The sequence below is a fragment of the Leuciscus leuciscus genome, assembly GCF_965113295.1.
Source record: "Leuciscus leuciscus genome assembly, chromosome: 13".
NCBI classification, from domain to species: Eukaryota; Metazoa; Chordata; class Actinopteri; order Cypriniformes; family Leuciscidae; genus Leuciscus; species Leuciscus leuciscus.
In genome coordinates this window covers 7,985,204-8,002,997 of record NC_138737.1, presented here as the reverse complement: position 1 = coordinate 8,002,997, position 17,794 = coordinate 7,985,204, and the positions used below count along the sequence as shown (strand labels likewise).

The following is a 17,794-nucleotide window of genomic DNA, read 5'->3' as shown; positions in this document are numbered from 1 at the left end:
TATTGCCCTTGGCCAACTTCATATAAACATCATGAGTACAATGGTGCCAGATCAGGACTGTGATTTTAGTATTCCTCCAGTTCCTGAATCACCTCTACAGGGGAACGAACCAGCAGGATTTGTGTTAGCAACCTAGAACCTTCACCACCACTACTTAGCCATCACCGCCTCCTAAGTATAAGGATTTTTAGACGAGCACCATGGATGATGATTTTAAATGAATAATAGCTACATGTTTGCAATTTTGGCATGCAAAATTGTAATCTGTCGAAAGTCAGCTAAACGTAATTGACGTCCTAAAGTTATTTTCAAACACCCGTTTTATAGGCCTATCATCCGTTTTTGTGATATTTAAATCGGAAAGTGATGGGAATAATGACAATACTTCTCACGCTTTATTGACATATCACCAGAATCTGACCAAAACAGACCCTTTTAACATTTCTGGGTTTCTAAGAAGTGGAAGTCGTCATAGTTGGCTCAACTTTTATAGCAGTGAATGACTACATTAAATTTATTTATTTTTTGTGTTCCCATTTGCTCAAATAGCAAAAGAAAAATCCCACAATAGTGTTTTCAGAGCTTTCAAAAGAAAATAGAGAGAGATTGATAAACTGCTGTCGGAAGAGAGAAATGTCATTTTTACCGTCACTTCCACAGCCGCTGAAACACCCTCATGGCAGCGTTAACTAGTTTATTTTTTTGGTTGTTTTTTTATGCAAAGGTAATATAATACAAATGATAATGTTATAAATGTAAAAAAAAAAAAAAAATTTAAATGAAGATATGAAAAGCTGCAGGATTTACGATGCTGATGACGCGTCATCACAGTGACAAGGTCCATGAATTGCTCGAGCGGCCTCCTGTTGCTATGGTTGCACTATCAGGCGGACACAACTTTTATTCGTTAGCGTTTGTTCGTTAAACCTATAACGTTACTTGTATACAAATTTAAACTAAGACTTCCACCCAACCTTTTGTTTTGATTTCCTTTAGGGGGTTCGAGTCTTAATTCGGGGACTATGGTTTCGCCAACCTCCCCATAATTCGCACCCTCGTACTGTGCACTTCCCTTAGTGTAGGCTACTCATTCATATAAACACTTCGACTGTCACATGTAGGTGGGGCTCCCTATAACTCCATAGTGACGTGATGAGGCTGGTCTTGGTTAAACCTACCAATGAAACGGGCCTTCTTGACTCCACCGGGGCTGCGCGCAGCGAAAGGGTGCCGGATCATTGCAACGCAAAGCGGCACTCCGCCGCAGGTGAGGCGGGGATGCAGCATCGCTACTCGGGAGCCGTCCATCAGCAGCACCACCACCAACACGCGGAGCACAGGGGTGGCCTTAGACAGACCGCACACCCCTTGCCAAAACAGAGCCAAGAGAACCTGCCTAGCCCTTTCGGCCAGGAAGCACCAGTCAAAAGCCAAGGAAGCAACCTAAGTCTCACAGACTGTTCCAAACCCTCCCTAAGTCGGCAGCAGAGTATTGGAGGGGCTGCCAAAACTGCGAATTGCCAACCAGATCATTGTTCGTGCAGCTGCGGATTGCATGAACATCAACATCTGTTGCAGCAACAGCAGCATCCAAGCCAGCGTCACAACCCTCAACCTTCCCTCCAGCTACAGGTTCAGCAGCAGCGGGTGCTGAGGAGTAGCCTTCCCAACTGCTGTGCTCGAGGATCCGGGGAGCTGAGAAGCCAGCAGCCGTCTCTGCTGCAGCACCGTGAAAACGACAGCCTGACATCAGGCGAGCAGCGGAATCCAGCTCATCACGCCCGTGCATGCACGCCTGATAGATGCCAGGGAGCCAGGAACTCCGTTTCTCCGCGGAGTAAAAGCAGCCCGCTGTCTTCTGACAGTCGCGTGTGCCTCGAGGAGAATAAACATAGACACGAAGGATATAAGGTAAACCTGCATATACCAACTCATTTTTTGTTGTTGTTGCGCACAGACCGCATGAAATACGCATCGTTGATGCGTGCACTCTGTGAAGTTTATGCTTAACAGGTGGCCAGTTTTATCAATGCACCCGATTACGCAGGCTTCAGCTCGACTCTGGGAGGTCATGCTTGATATCGCTTCCCATTTTTAACACCACATTTCGGCCGTATAGATGCAGAAGGCTGGTTTGTAGTTGCTAGGTGTTGGTATTCGTGCTAACCTCGAAAGCATGGAAAGAAAGAAAAAGGCGGGGGTGCTTGCAACAGGCTGTCCATGATTCCCATGATGGCGTTTAATAGTAAGTAAACATTATGAAGCATTCGTTTAATCTTACACCTGCATCATTCATTTTTAGTCTAGCCCTGAATATTTTAGCCTACCTCATTATGTGAGCCACAGCTTAGAATTATGCTTTAAATGCATCCATCTATCTATCTATCTATCTATCTATCTATCTATCTATCTATCTATCTATCTATCTATCTATCTATCTATCTATCTATCCTTATATCAATGCATCCGTTGCCTGAAAGGACCAGGGACAGAAAAGCAAGGCAGAAAGGCAAATCAGTGTCATTCATTCCTTGTGGGAGAGCTGACCCTGTTTCTGCCTCGCTGTTCCATTTTCTGCCTGTGCAAGCCAAGGGAAAGCCCCCCTGAGTGGTACTAACATGTACTTCAGGCCTGTATTATTCATGATGGGTTAGACATCACTGCCAGAGCGAAGAGACATTAGTATTAGTTTAGTTCACAATGCACAGCAGATTGAGGTAAAAGCCATCACTGATCTCGTCTCATGAAATCTCCCATAAGTCTTTCCCGTTGTTTGCGTCAGTCTGTTTCTTTCTCCGCTTGACTGGTTCTTGTGTTTGACTGCATTGTGCTTGTTCTAAAAAAAAAGTGATTGTTCAGCCTGTGCCATTTGATTAATTTGTAATTGAATGAATTGTTTTAATGCAAGGTTCAGAAACAGCATTGGAAGGAAGTAAAATAACCCTTGGAGCTTTAGCTGTTTGTACAAATCACTCTTTTAGGAAAACCATGCTGAATTCTCTCGGCGGAGGGGTTGTAATTATGTAAATATTTACGCAGAGTTTACAGTAAGGCTTCTTCTTGAGTGGAAGCACTGGGATGTGCTGTGGATGTTGAGGGAATGACTGGTTCAGTATGAGCGAGCAGGCAGAAGGGAGAATCTCTGGGTGTTGTTGCTCTGCAGCTGGTGTTCTGCTGCTTAATCAAGGGTAATTTGTGGAGAGTATAATTGGCTGAGCTCTCTTGTCTCTGTGTGTATTCGAACTGAAACTAGCCAAAGGCTCTCTCTGTAATACCTACAGTGTGTGTGTGTGTCTGTCTACTATGTCAAACTGTTTTAAGTCCTATTGCTGGGATAGTATAGATTATTTATAAAAGAATAGGCTATGTTCTAATGGCATACTTGGGCATTGGTTTGAATTATTGATACTACCAGTTAAAACACTGCTATTTCGGAATAATTCATCCATCCATTTTGAAATACCTGATCATTCTCCTATTTTCTGTTGTCTATGGACAACAACAACAACAACAACAAAAAACCTTTGATTTGAAACAATGTTCTTGATTCTGCAGTTTTTGTTCTTGTTGTTTTCTAGCCCATGAGAGTCTCTGCAGTTATTTGTGTGATAGTGCACTAAATTTCAGTTGGGAAAAGGATGGAAGTGATGTTATGAAGTCAGTTGCTTGAGGATGTAAATGCTGTCTTTTTTACCCTAAACTGATTTGCAAGTGAAACACTATAAAATCGATATTTTACTACTTTCCATGATAATGGAGTTGGCTGGAAAGCTTTCCCAGCATTCCTTGTTTCAATGGCATTGCTAGGTTATTGCTACATTATGTGGTCTCTAAGTTGTTGCTAAGTACCTTTTAAATGTAAATCTAAAGATTTGTTTTGCTCACAGATTTTATCACCCGCCATGCATGCAAAAGACATGTCCATTACCTTAGAAATGAAATTAGGCAATAGGCATGATTTTATGGTGTTGTTTATATTCATATCTGTATCACTGTAGCAGGATGAGTTGCACACACTCTTAAAAATAAAGGTTCTTTATTGGCATCAATGGTTCCATGAGGAACCTTTAAGATCCATGGAACCTTTCCATTGCACAAAAGATAATTGTGAAAAAAGGTTATTTAGATGTTTAAAATGTCCAGTCCGTCACTTCTCAGACATTCCACGACCCAACAAACAAGCGAAAACAAGAGCCGACCAACAACAACAGACGCTGACAGGGGGAACACACTGAACTGACAAAACCTGGTTGCGTTTGTCTGTGCAGTGTGAATTGGCCTGAAGAAAAAAAAAGGTTCTTGTAAGAAGTGTTCACTGAAAGGTTCTGTAAGGAACAAAAAATGGTTCTTTTATGGAATCACTGTGAAAACCCCCCTTTTGGAACCTTTATTTTTAAAGGCTAATTCACACTGCAGGGATAGATGCAACCAACACGGACAACCACCATATTACAGTACGTCACTTCTCATACATTCTACGACCAGACAAGCGCAGATTTAACGTGTTCAATCGGCGAAAAAAGCTCAGACGGATGCCAACAGACGCAGATGGGTAACAATGCAGACCCAATAAAAACCTGACAAATTGTCTGTCGGCGTCCGTCGGTGAAGTGTGAATTGGCCTTAAGAGTGCACTAAAGGTTTGGAATAATAAAAATAATATCTAATTAAAGGCACAATATGTAAGTTTTGCCGCTTGAGGTCGCAAAACAATAACACGCTGTGAATGAGCGTGCCGTGGAATCATGGGAGTTGTCGTCTTCACCTCCACAGCTGATGGAAAGCAATCCGACGGGACTCGGACAGAAATCGTGTTCATGGATGAGCTAATGAAGCAGGGCAGGGCAGAGAGCGTGGGAAATATTTTATTATTCTTGTATGCCGCTGCCGCTCCTTTCGTTTTTGTTGTTTATGTATATTTTACGATTGAAGTTACGTTTAAAATTCGCCTCCTTCCCTGAACCTGAACTTTTTTACAGTTACGTTTGATAACTTAAATTCACATTATTTTATTTCATACTAATGAAACAGCCTACTCAGTTACTACTCAGACAGGTCACTTTATTTGACACATTCAAATTGTGGGGTAACGCAGCGCTGTTTTACTTTGTAATATAAAAAATACATGAGTGTGTTGAAAGTTATTTTATAATGTTATTCTGTGCGTTCGCGTGGTGGCTGGTACGACACACGTTGCACACTGCAGTAAGCTAGATCAATATTAGAATATCATAAAGATGAATGCAATTCATTTTAAAACATTGTATGGTGGAGAAAATGCTTTATTACTGTTGCTACAAATAATGCTCTTTCTGATTATGCTATGTTAGTCACTTGACTAAATAGTGTTGTTTTTGAGGCATTATACAAACATGTTACTCGCAGTAAATAAAAATAAAAATAAGACTAAGCGTGTTGAGCTATATAACATTGATTAATTTTCTGTTAATAAAGGTATCCAAACAGTTGCTCACCTGTCTAATAAAAGACGTTATATGTTAAAGCATCTTTGGTGTTTCCATGATTTCTATGGATGTAAAACGGGAAATCAGGGGTAATGCGAATATGACATCATTCACAGGTGACGCAATGACACGGGATGTGACACTGGTTACATTAACTGACTTCACAGCATTTAAACATTGTTAGAAACATTTGGGATATTGTAAGTACACAAGTCAACAAAATATATTACATCGTTTTTGGATATTTTAATCCAAAAATCTTGCATATTGTGCCTTTAATAATAATAATAGTGAAATGAATTTCACAATTTTTCCTATTACATCTCTGGGTAGCTGCTATAGTGAAGAAGTGTTTGGGACGGTGTGTTCTTGTGATGCCATCAGCATGTAGCAGCTCTAGTGTGATTAAGTCACATGGTCATTACGGTTCATTTGCTAGACTCAAAAAGTTCTGTGCTTCCCATGAGCAAAGATGGCAGATTTCTTATTGCATTTTTCCGACCGAGGGTCCTGAGTGAGTCAGACAACTGGCGTTGAGATGCTAACTGATAGCTTTCTCCAGGTATCATGATTCAATCTACATAAAAATCACAATTGTTGAAACAAATCACATACTGTATGTTGTAAATGTTTTTCTTATTTTGTCTCCTACATCGTACGGGCCCTGAGGTGCACATTTTTTGCAACACGAGACGTGGGAAGATGTCTGGTTGTAAAGATCACATTTTGATAGTGGTGAGCAGTTAGAAAAGATATTCTTGAATAGTAGGATCTGTAATCAGCTCTCAGGTCTGCTGCAGACATTTCATTACAGAAAGAGACCTGAGGAACAGAGAGTCTGATGCCACATCTGAATGAGTGCAAATTCAATGTCAAAATAGATTTGCTAAATTGGATTTGTACGGACCAAAGCTTGCAGAGAGGAGAATGAAGGAGCAGGGGAGGGTGAAGTCTAAGGGCCCTTCAGTTTTGTCACGCACAGAAGAGAATATTGGTTAATATGGAAAATCTGTGAAATTGGGAGGCTGAGACAATGAAAACGCCATTGCAATGTGGTAAATGCTTAGCCTGTTGCATCATAATTTAGTAAATGGAGATGGTGCAGATGTTGTTTTTTGTGACTGATATATGATCAGTTTTGTAGACGTTTCCCAAATCAGCATAAAATTGTACCCGGAGTGTGCAGCTGTGTGTTTTTATTGACTCTTCCAAGGTCGTGCGAAGAATTTCTAGCTTTTGTGTGTCATGTCGTCACAACAGCTGTGCTGTCATTTGTGTTGGAATTTACTTTGTGATGCATCCCACTGGAAAGAAAAATCACAAATGAGATCTCTGCAATATCCCAATTGTTTCTCTTGACAGCAATGTGATTAAATGGAGAGCAAATGGAGACTTTTGCTTAAAAAATGCAGGAATCAATGTGCCTCCTCTGAGCTTCAGAAGAGATCAATGTCACTAACTGCGCTGAGATTTAAGTCTGCAATGAAAAGTCAGGGATTTCTCTATGTATGGTATTTATATATATAAAAAAAAGTGAATAGAACAGCTCTTTTGGAAATTGGATAAGAAATATGTATAGTATAAAATACACAGTATAGCCTACAGTACAATTCAAAAGTTATTTTTATTTAGCAAGAATGCATGAAATCAGGTCACACTTTAGATTAGGGTCCAATTCTCACTACGACTAGCCTTGCCTCAACAAACTCCTAGTAAGGTTGTTAAGTTTAGGTATGGGGTAGGATTAAGGGATGTAGAATATTATGGTCATGCAGAATAAGATATTAATATGTGCTTTATAAGTACTAATAAACAGCCAATATCCTAGTAATATGCATGTTAATAAGCAACTAGTTAATAGTGAGAATTGGACCCTAAACTAAAGTGTTACCTTTTATTCATTGTTCCAAAAAAAAAAATCTATTTCAAATAAATATTCTTTTTAACTTTCTGGGGGGGGAAATATCACTGTTTTCCACAAAACTTTGAAGCTGCACAACTGTTTTTAACATTGATAATAATACGAAATGTTTCTTGAGCAGCAAATCAGCATATTTGAATGATTTCTGAAGGATCACGTGACACTGAAGACTGGAGTAATGATGCTGAAAATTCAGCTTTTCCATCACAGGAATAAATTACATTTTTGAAAAGTTATTTAAAATGTAACATTTGTTTTTGATCAAATAAATGCCTTGGTGAGCACAAGTGTCTTCTTTCAAAGAAAAAATTATCTTACTGACCCCAAACCATTGAACAGTGTATAAATTGCATTCACTTTCTAGCTTTATACTCTTGTAAGTCAGCAATAGTCTCAAGGATCCGAGACAAAGTTTATATTTAATTTAACCCTAACTAAGATCCTCTGAGTATTTAAACTGCTCTGTGATTGGATTATTTTAAACCTCAGGATAATGTTAATATTCAACTTGATCTTTCTGGAACAAATGTTAGTTTATTGTACCTTTTAACATTTACAGGAAGAAAGACTAATAACACAAATGACTGCTGGCTCTCTGTGGACATTGATAGAAAAAAAGCGCTCTTTTGGCAAGTAGCAGACCATGTTGGCCTTGGAAAGAGTGGAAGTTTTGACAGAAGCTTTGCTATGTATTGCAATTGATCCCTGGAGCCTTTTCATCAGAGAGATAGCCACTGCTTGTTGGAAATCAGTTCTGGGTCTGTTTTATTATGTCTATTTCTCCTCCATTGTATTTGAAGTACTATAGTACGGTGGCCCAGTAGTGCACAACAACAAAATTTTAAAAGCAGTCATAAGTTCACAACACAACTAAATTAAGCCACAAGATCGAAATGAATCCACAACAGGAAGGAAAATGTACAACACAACGGAAATAAGCCACAGCACAACGGAAATAAGCCACAACACACCGAAATAAAGCCACAACACAACGGAAATAAGCCACAGCGTAACGGAAATAAGCCACAACACACTGAAATAAAGCCACAACACAACGAAATAAAACCACAACACCACAAAATAAATCCGCAACACAACGGAAATGCTCCCGACCACCAGAGGGCTCTATAGCGCGGTAAAGTTAGTTTTCCTTGCTACTGCTATAAGACCTTGTGCGCCAGAGAAACGAGGGCGCCGCCATCTTTAGAATATTGTCTTTTAACTTCCGTTTTTGCGGTCGCTCTATATATTTCTATGGCATTGCTGTCCAGGAGTAATTCGCTTTTGAAGTGGATTTACTTAATGTAAAGTTAAAGAAAGTTATCATGAGGACTGTGATGTTTAAAGCAGATGACTTAACAAATGTCAGTCGACCGGGAATATTTTAAAACGAGCCGTTCATTAATAAACACGCAGAATCGCTGTGAAAATACAGACCGGAAGTCAAAAGACAATGAGTGCAGCGCTGAAAAGGGGCGGGGCTACATAAGGTCTTATAGATATCAATACCAGGAGTCGGCAGTCGTAAGATATCAATACCAGGATTAGTTCTTGTTATATTACAGAAATTTTGTTTCCTAAAAATAATTGTTTACTGTAACATGAAGGTAGGTATTGGAAAAAAGTCACCTGTTGTAAGTCCAATACAATCAAGCTTTGGATTTTAAACGAACTGGTTTGGAATGTTTTAATTAATACAAATTATAAGTTTTAACCACTTGGTGGAATTGGCAGACGTTCCGGATCATGTGCAGTGGTAGCGCGTCAAAGCATTCTAGAGTGTAAATATGCAGCTATAATGCACGTAGCTGATTTTGAATTAATAAACGCGACTCGATATACAATGGTTGACTACATACTGTTAAAACTAATCGTGATGTTGATATATTTTTTAGACTGCTGATTCAGAACAGTGGCATGAAAAACGAACTTTACCGCGCTCCGAGAGCCCTCTAGTGGTCGGGAGCATTTCCGTTGTGTTGCGGCTTTATTTCATTGTGTTGTGGCTTATTTCCGTTGTGTTGTACATTTTCCGTTGTACTGTGTCTCATTTCTATTGTTTGCTTTTTAAATTTCATGTGTTGTGCACTACTGGGCCACGGTACTATAGGTTCACATAAGCAGCGCAAGGACAAGATGGGCTATATTTTTCTCTATAGCCTACAGTATTTCAGAGACATCTGTTGAAGGAGAAGTTCTCCAGATATAATTGTGTGTGTGTGTGTGTTCCTACAGTAAGTGTCCTTTCTGTCCTTAGAGTTTCATACTTCTGCTAGCTTGTTTTTCCATCACGCTCTCATTAAAAATGCGTAATAATTTGTACGCCTTGACATTGTATGATAAAGTTATGATTTTGATCATATGAAAACTATTACAATTCTGTAACTATTTCCTATTACAATGATGATTTGGTTTAGGGGTTGGGTTTTGTTAAATTTAAGTTTAGATTGTACGTTATTTTTATGTTTTTTACACTTCACAAAAATCTTGTAGAAATAAATTTCACTCAAAAATGGCTAGTACATTGATACAAAGAAACAGCAAGTGTAACATTGAATTTTGATTGCATTTTTTTTTCAAGACTAGTCCTAACTGATTGGTTGGTCAAAATATTTCTTAAGACACAATCTTAAATTAGTGGCTACGTTTAAGCAAGACTGTACTTTTGGAGAACTTCCCACAATTTTTTTTTTTTAAAACATAAAAAATGAGACAAATAAAAAGCTGTACAAAATAAATATTCTCTGTTGCCATGTTAGCAGAAAGCCTTGTGAAAGACTGCATGAGAACTGTCTCAAATGAGGGGCCTTGATGGAAATGTACTTTTGGGGGTCCTAAATGCTAGTTTTTCTAGTCCTGAATTGTGTTATTTCTAAGCTCAGCTTATCATCAGTAGTAGCAGTGCTAATTCCTGCATATAGACAGCCTAGTGCAGTAACATATTTTTTCAAGTAAAAACAGCGAAACTGTCAGTTATGTGTCAGTCTGAGGAGGATGGAGGTTCAAGCAGTGGTCGTGGACTCAATGTGATCTTTAAGAAGGTTCAGGTAAACCAGCAAAACCAGGTTTGTGACAGGAACGAGTTTCCAGGTGGTGCCACAACTAGCTTTGGTTAACTATGCCTAATCAGCAGTGATAATTGTGTATGTTAGATATGTATATGTTATTTAGGATTTTTTTTTTTTAAAGAAGCTGTCATTACTCTAATTTGTAATCCATTGGCGTCTCTCTATTCGGTTCGAATGTGGGTCTACGTTGTGAGCTGCCTATCAGAAAATGACATTACAGAAGTAGGTCTCTGCAAATGAGTTGGCATTGTGTCAGCCCAGCAGCAGGAGCTAGATAACAGAAACTGATCCTTATTGCCACGAAATTTAGAACAGTAGAATAAAAATTTAATTCAGAAATAATTTAATAATGTGAGATTATTGTGAACAAGCTTTTTTTTTTTTTATGATCTTCATAGGCATTATCGCAAGTATTTTGCCACATTTATTGGTCTAATATAATTAATTTCTGAACAATAAAAAAAAACTATTTGCATGGTCCCATTTTTTTTTTCCATGATCCCGTGCTTTTAATGTTACATCGTTTTTTATTATTATTATTGACATCATTTCACAATTTTTCCCTGAGGTGCTCTAATAATGTTTTTCTGAAAATGTCTGAATTTTTCTTGTACCAAACTAGTAAGCTAAACCTGATCTGTTTTAGGGCTGCACAATTTTAGTATAGGTGTCGTAGTTGATCCGTGATACGTACGGGCCAGCTGCTCCCCCGGATTGAAATGCATGTTATTCGAAGATTAATTGCAAAGTTTAACCATCATAGAGTGAAAGTTTATCATTTGCATCTGTTTTTAAGTCCTGTCAGTTTTAACATTAAGTGCAAGAAGACTGGAACATGAACACCGAATTCAGTTCCCTGTCTCTTATTTTTGAGCTTGAATAGACACGCAAAATTTAGTCAAAATGCCCGTCTCAGCAAGTATCCATGTAAACACGGTCGGTTATGTGTTGTAAACAATTGAGAAAGAAAACGGATGCGTATCATTATATTGGATCTGTGCATTCGGTCTTAAAGGAGCTGTATGTAAGAAATGTATTTCAATTAATCATAAAATGGCCCTGATATGTCACTAGACATTAAGAAATCATGTTCATTTCAAATACTTATATCACTGACAACAGTAGTCCGGCCAGGATATTGTCATTTAAAAAGTGAAGTTGCAGCCCTCAACTGATGTTGATGTCGTCATGTTGTGTTTTGGCCTGATGCTCCACCCTCCACCTATCTACCAATCACGAAGTCAGTTTTGTTTCGGCATCCGGGTTAGAGTTCTCAACGGGCCTGAAAATTACAACCCGACCCGACCCGGCCCGTGGCTTTTAAAGCCCGGACCCGATGTAACCCGACACATCAACATGAATTATCTGCCCGAACCCGGCCCGCGGCCCGACGCCGCGTCGGAATTTTTTTTCTCATACACGTATTATCATGACCAGCAGACGCGAATTCAAATCAACCTTTAATGTTCACGCCTTTTAACAATACAAACAACTGAAACAATAAACTTTAAATATATAAATAGTCTGTAGTAGCGACGGTGAATTCACCTGCGGCAAGTTTACTTTTCACCAACTCCATCCTCTTCTCCAGGCTAAAGGCGTGCACGCAGCGGCGTCTGCCCCCGCCCCTCTCCATGATGCACGTTGCACGCAGCAGCCAGACTTGCTTTACGGTGAACAGCAGCGATGATTAATACATGTTTTTGTTTTTTACTGAGCGGAAAAAATTAAGCCCGAGGTCCGACCCGACCCGAGTCATTTGCTTTTATTTTCGACCCGAACCCGGCCCGAACCGGCGGGTCCCATCGGGTTTGTCGGGCCGACCCGACCCGTTGAGAACTCTAATCCGGGTTGCCAGCTCTGCTCTAGTTACCACAGCTATGTAGCAGCCTACAATCCTGCTGGATCCTGCAGCCTATCTGGCAACCTCGAGTCAGGGGGGAGGGGGAGGGGGAGGGGGAGGGGGAGGGGATACACCCCTCTACAGTAATTTGAAAGTGATTGCAGTACCAATTTTGGCCACAATCTTACATACGGCTCCTTTAAATACTAATATACCCTCAGCTGTTTGTCACCAATGTTAAAACCCTCTGATGGTCCTCGGTCATTTCTGACCGAATAATTTTCTGTTTTGAATTTCTAAAAATCACTGCTTCATCGGAAGGTTATGATACTTGGTGACTTTTCTGGGATTAGGTATGTGAATACAAAAAAAAATTGAGGTCATGATCCGAGCATGCTAAGTGGTCGTAAAAAAAATAGTCACATTCGTGGTCTTCGGTCAAAAATGACCGACCCATAGGAAATGAATGGGAAATTTACAAAAACACAAAAATTCTCTGAATTTTTGTCTGTACAATCTACAAATCGGACACGATTCTAAAAAAAAGTACACCGTAGTAAAGGGGTGACACTCTACAACATCAAGAGTGCAAAAAATTCACACCCACCCACACACACACACATACAAACACACGTTTATACACATACACACCAATAAATTCAGATTACAAAAATCTGTTTAGAATTTTTAAAAATCACAGCTTCATCAGAATGTTACGAAACTTGGTGACTTTTCTGGCATTAGGTATGTGAACACACAAAAAAATTGAGTTCATGATCCGAGCATGCTAAGTGGTCGTACAAAAATTAGTCATGATTTTGGTCTTCGGTCAAAATTACCCCCATAGGAAATGAATGGGAAATTGACAAAAACACAAAAATTCTCTACAAATCAGCCACGATGCAGAAAAATAGTGCTCAGCTATGAAGGGGTGAAGCTCTAAAACATCAAGAGTGAAAAATATAACATAATTAATAATTATAATTAATATATGTATATATAATTAATATAATAATTATTAAAATTATTAAAATAATAATTAATAAAATGTTATAAACCTTGGCAAAAAGTATTATTTGAGAATTTCTACAAAAATACATTAAATCCACATCTTAAAAGTAAGTAATTTGGTCCAAAAACAACTAGAATTCACAAACATCTCCATTTAGAGCTATACAGGCATCTAGTGGTAAACCCATGCAATAACATGTTTTATTTAATTTTATGTTTAATAAATTGATTAATTTTTTTTTATTTTATTTTTTTTCTGAAAGCCTAGTCTCTATTTTACCCGAAAATACTGCATAGAATTTTTTTTATTAAAAAAAAAAAAAAAAAAAAAAAAAAACATTATTTCCAATGGCAAAAAATGGACTATAAATATTGCATAAATATTAATAAGTTCAATCAAATTGTCTCAAAATTCTAAATTAAAAAGAATAAATATTATAGAACAAAAATAAATTGCATTGGTTTTTACTGGGATGGAGGAAGTTTCATTTTTAGGTGTCCGGTCATTTATGACCGGGAAGGCCCCCACTGTGACTGCTAAAGGAAGACCATCAGAGGGTTAATATAAAAGAGCTATTCAAATCATCTTTTCATATCGCAATATATATTGCAGGAAATCAAAATATCACACTGTCAGTTTTTCTCAATATTGTGCAGCCCTGGTCTGTTATACTCTGCTGACGGTTGAATACCAAAACACCAAACAATTTTCTTGACAAATTTTAACCCTTAAGGCTCGTTCACACCAAGAACGATAACTATGTATTTTTTTTATCGTTCATAAGCTGGATAAAATCGCTCTGAAAGTGATTCCAACTATATCGTTTCTCTGTGCTGTTATCGGTATAGCTGTGGTGTGGAGTTTGGTATTCTTTAATATTGAGAATGATTTTTAGAACTATATCTTTATCGTTATCTTTGTAGTTGTCATCCTTGGTGTGAACGGGCCTTTAGGGGCCATTCACACAGAACACGTTTTTAACAGCAAAAGGTCGTTGGTCAGTGGTGTGAAAAAAAACCCCCCACAAGGTCTAAAAAGGCTTCTTTTTAAAAAATGTTTAACTTATTTTGATGTTTGTGTTTTGAGAACGCCACGTCATGCACAAAACGCTGCAAAAGAACCGAGATGCGAGCACAGCAGTCAAAGCCGTGTAGCACGTTTACATTGAAAAACAATGGAGAATTAATTAATATATAATATTATAATTAATTTCTGTGATTTTCAGCAGCATTACCCTAGTCTTCAGTGTCACATGATCCTTCAGAAATCATTCCAATATGCTGATTTGGTGCTCAAGAAACATTTCTTTTATTATCAATGTTGAAAACAGTTGTGCTCCTTAATATTTTTGTGGAAACCATGATACCCTGTGTTAAATAAATGTTCAAAAGAACAGATTTTTTTATAATAGAAATCTATTAATTTATCAATTTAATGCATTCCTTGTGGAATAACAGTATTTCTTTCTTACTAAATACTGACACCAAACTTTTGACCAGTATTACATATTGGCCATCAACTGTTTTTTTGTTGTTGAAAATTTCAGTGTGTTTACTGTACAAGTTTCAGCTTTTCTTTATTTAACCCTGTGATGCTTTCAGTAGTCACGGTCAGTAGACGACCCTCCTCCTGCATGCATTGTGAACCCTGTAGATGCTGGCATTTATAATGTAATTTTCTAAAGAAATATCCATTAAATCAGGCATTGTTGTGAATTGGCAGTGCTCTCTCTAAGCCAGTACACAAGATCCTGGACACAAAAGACAATGATAAAATCTATAAAACATGTTCTTGTTTCTGGCAGGTGAATGCGGATGCCAGCAGGCTGAGCCATGCTGGATCGGGGCCTTCCCTGTCCCACGGCGGCCCACAGTATCCTCAGATAGCCATGAACAGCTGCAAGTACAATGGGGGCATAGTCAGACCACTCGGCAGTCTGGGGGCATCCCGGAGGAACCTGGCAGAGCTGGACTCTGAGACACAGCCTTTGCAGACCCTGCACTCTTCCGGCCTGGAGGTGGTGGTCTCCAAAGGGAACGGGGAAGACCCTAGTAAGCAGTCCAGCGAGAACCTTGTGAGGCAAAGACCCTGCAGCACTCCGCATAAGAAGAACAAGGACATTGGCTATAAACTCGGCCACCGGAGGGTGCTGTTCGAGAAACGCAAGCGCCTTAGCGACTACGCCCTGATTTTTGGAATGTTTGGGATTGTTGTCATGGTGACGGAGACTGAACTCTCTTGGGGAGTTTATACAAAGGTAAAAGTTCCTCAGACATGGATATTCTGAAGTTTTGAGTTGCCTCAAAGAGTTTTTGTACACTTAAAGGGATAGGTCATCCTAAAATGAAAATGAAGTCATAAATTACTCACCCTGCTGTTTTTTCAATGCTGTTTGCTCTTCTTTTATGGACCACAAAAGGAGAATTAAAACAAAAAACTCACGCTTGTGCTCGTCCATAATTTAATGGCAGCTGAATAGCTTTTTAAAGCTTTTTTTAAAAAAGTCACAAAACTATCTCAGAATGATCCCAGGCGACACATGCCTTATTTTCCGAATGTGTTCTGGGAGTATACGATAGTGTTTGGTGAAAAAAATAATTTTATGTATTATTTAACAAAATCCTTGACCTTGGCCGTTGGTCTTTTGTGCATGGCTGCACGACGTGCAGTGCACGTTCATGAGACTCTATTAGCATTTAGCACTGCAGTTCACTCCAACTCGCCCAGAAAAATCACACAAGTTGTGAGAAATCAAGATTGACAAAAACACGACATAACACCTAGAAATCCCTAAAAAAAGTATCCGTGTACTTTATTCAGGGAGTCAAAAATTGCCGGACTGGAACTGACAGTCAGAATGACAGTTGACAGATGCGATAACTTCTTGTTTCGACAAACACAACGGATATATTCACTTCAGAGAAGAGGGTAGGCCTACATGGGTTGGGTCGTGTTTTTGTTAATCTTGATTTCTCGATAGCTTGAGTGCTTTTTCTGGGCAAGATGGAGTGAATTGCGTGGAGCTTCAGAGAAGCCCAACGCCAATTTCGTTAAATAATACATACAATTTTGGTTTGTTTTTCACCAAACCCTATCATATACCCCCAGAACACCTGGAATTTACAGCACGTGTCGCATGGGATCATTCTGTGACACTTAAGCGTCTTTTTAAAAAAGGACGCTGGTTTCTATTCACTGGCATTATATGGAATTTTTTTTTAACTCTCCTTTTGTGGTCTGAAAAAGAAAGAAGTGCATATGGCATTTGAACAACAGCAGGGTGAGTAAATGATGACTTCATTTTCATTTTAGGGTGAACTAACCCTTTAAGTCACTCTGAAATTGTCTGAATTTCATTGCATTAGATGAATTAGATGAATGAATGATCAAACCAAGTGGCAAGTAACCATTTGCAAGCAAATTATGCTAAAGATGTTCTCGGACTAACCTTTAGCCAACTGGTTCATAAGATGGTTTGCTGGTTTAAGCTGGTCTCCCTGCCTGGCCAAGGCGGTTTAGATAGGCAACCAGCCGTTCTTTCCTGTCTGACCAGCAAAAAAGTACAAAAAAATCCCCAAAAACCTAAAACTAGCCAACAGACCATCAAACCATCTTAACCGGCTGGTAAAAGATGATTTCTTCAGCAGGTGTAGCAGATGTAGCAGATGTAGTTCATCTAATTAACTGTTATAATGTAACAGTTATAACTGTTACAACTGTTATGACTGTTATAATGTAACCACTAACATTCAACAACCAGAAACCACCAGTTGCAGCACGGCAAGTTCAAACTAGATGGACATTTAAGAGATACGGTATACTTATTACACAGCATTTCGCCACATAAATACAGTAATTATGGAGATAAGAGATATTGGTTTCCGAATAAACTGTTTTAAAATTGTACATGTTTGTATCTTATAATCCAACAGTTGTGTTTGTACGAAACAAGAGAGAGCGAGTCCGCAATACTGGATGGCATAATTAAATAACTACACAAAATATTTCAATAAATTGTAATAATTTATTAGCTCACCAAATGCAAAACTTCCACGAGGAAAACATTTTTCCTTGCAATGTATAGCGCTGCTGACTTCAGTAACCCGGATGAGCCTGCGTTATCTGTTTTGAGCGGTTGTTATCTGGGGAACATACCGCTGGATGGCGTGATTGACCAATCAGAATCAAGTATTCTACAGAGCCTTGTAATAATAACTAGTAAACTAGTATACTGGCTTCAGTAATTGAAATAAAGCTGAAATAAAATGGAATAGAAATATTAGATGAAAAAAGTTAAAAAATTTGAAATGTTGCCTTGTCAACTAACTGACACAAATAAGTGGGGGGTACTAAAATTACTAGAACTAAAAATGAAATAAAAAAGAGAGAGAGAGAATTCAAAATATTAATAAATACTATAAATAACATTACAATAACAGTGTATGAAACCTAACAAACATATTTTATGAAATTCTTTGCTTAAAC

General features: G+C 38.5%; 1 protein-coding gene across 2 annotated transcripts in view; it reads left to right on the top strand.

Annotated features, from left to right (window-relative positions):
* Positions 1 to 616: 616 nt before the first annotated feature.
* The window catches only part of kcnn1b (potassium intermediate/small conductance calcium-activated channel, subfamily N, member 1b), a 36,546-nt gene continuing 19,368 nt past the window's right edge, over positions 617 to 17,794 (top strand). Inside the window, exons 1-2 of one of the 2 annotated variants that reach the window (XM_082187303.1) lie at positions 617 to 1,911; positions 15,114 to 15,566. In XM_082187303.1, coding sequence (XP_082043429.1) covers positions 1,153 to 1,911; positions 15,114 to 15,566 — 1,212 coding nt within the window. In that variant the 5' untranslated portion in view covers positions 617 to 1,152. Of the gene's footprint in view, positions 1,912 to 2,194; positions 2,246 to 15,113; positions 15,567 to 17,794 lie in introns of those variants that run through there. The other variant, XM_082187304.1, reaches the window with a different exon arrangement.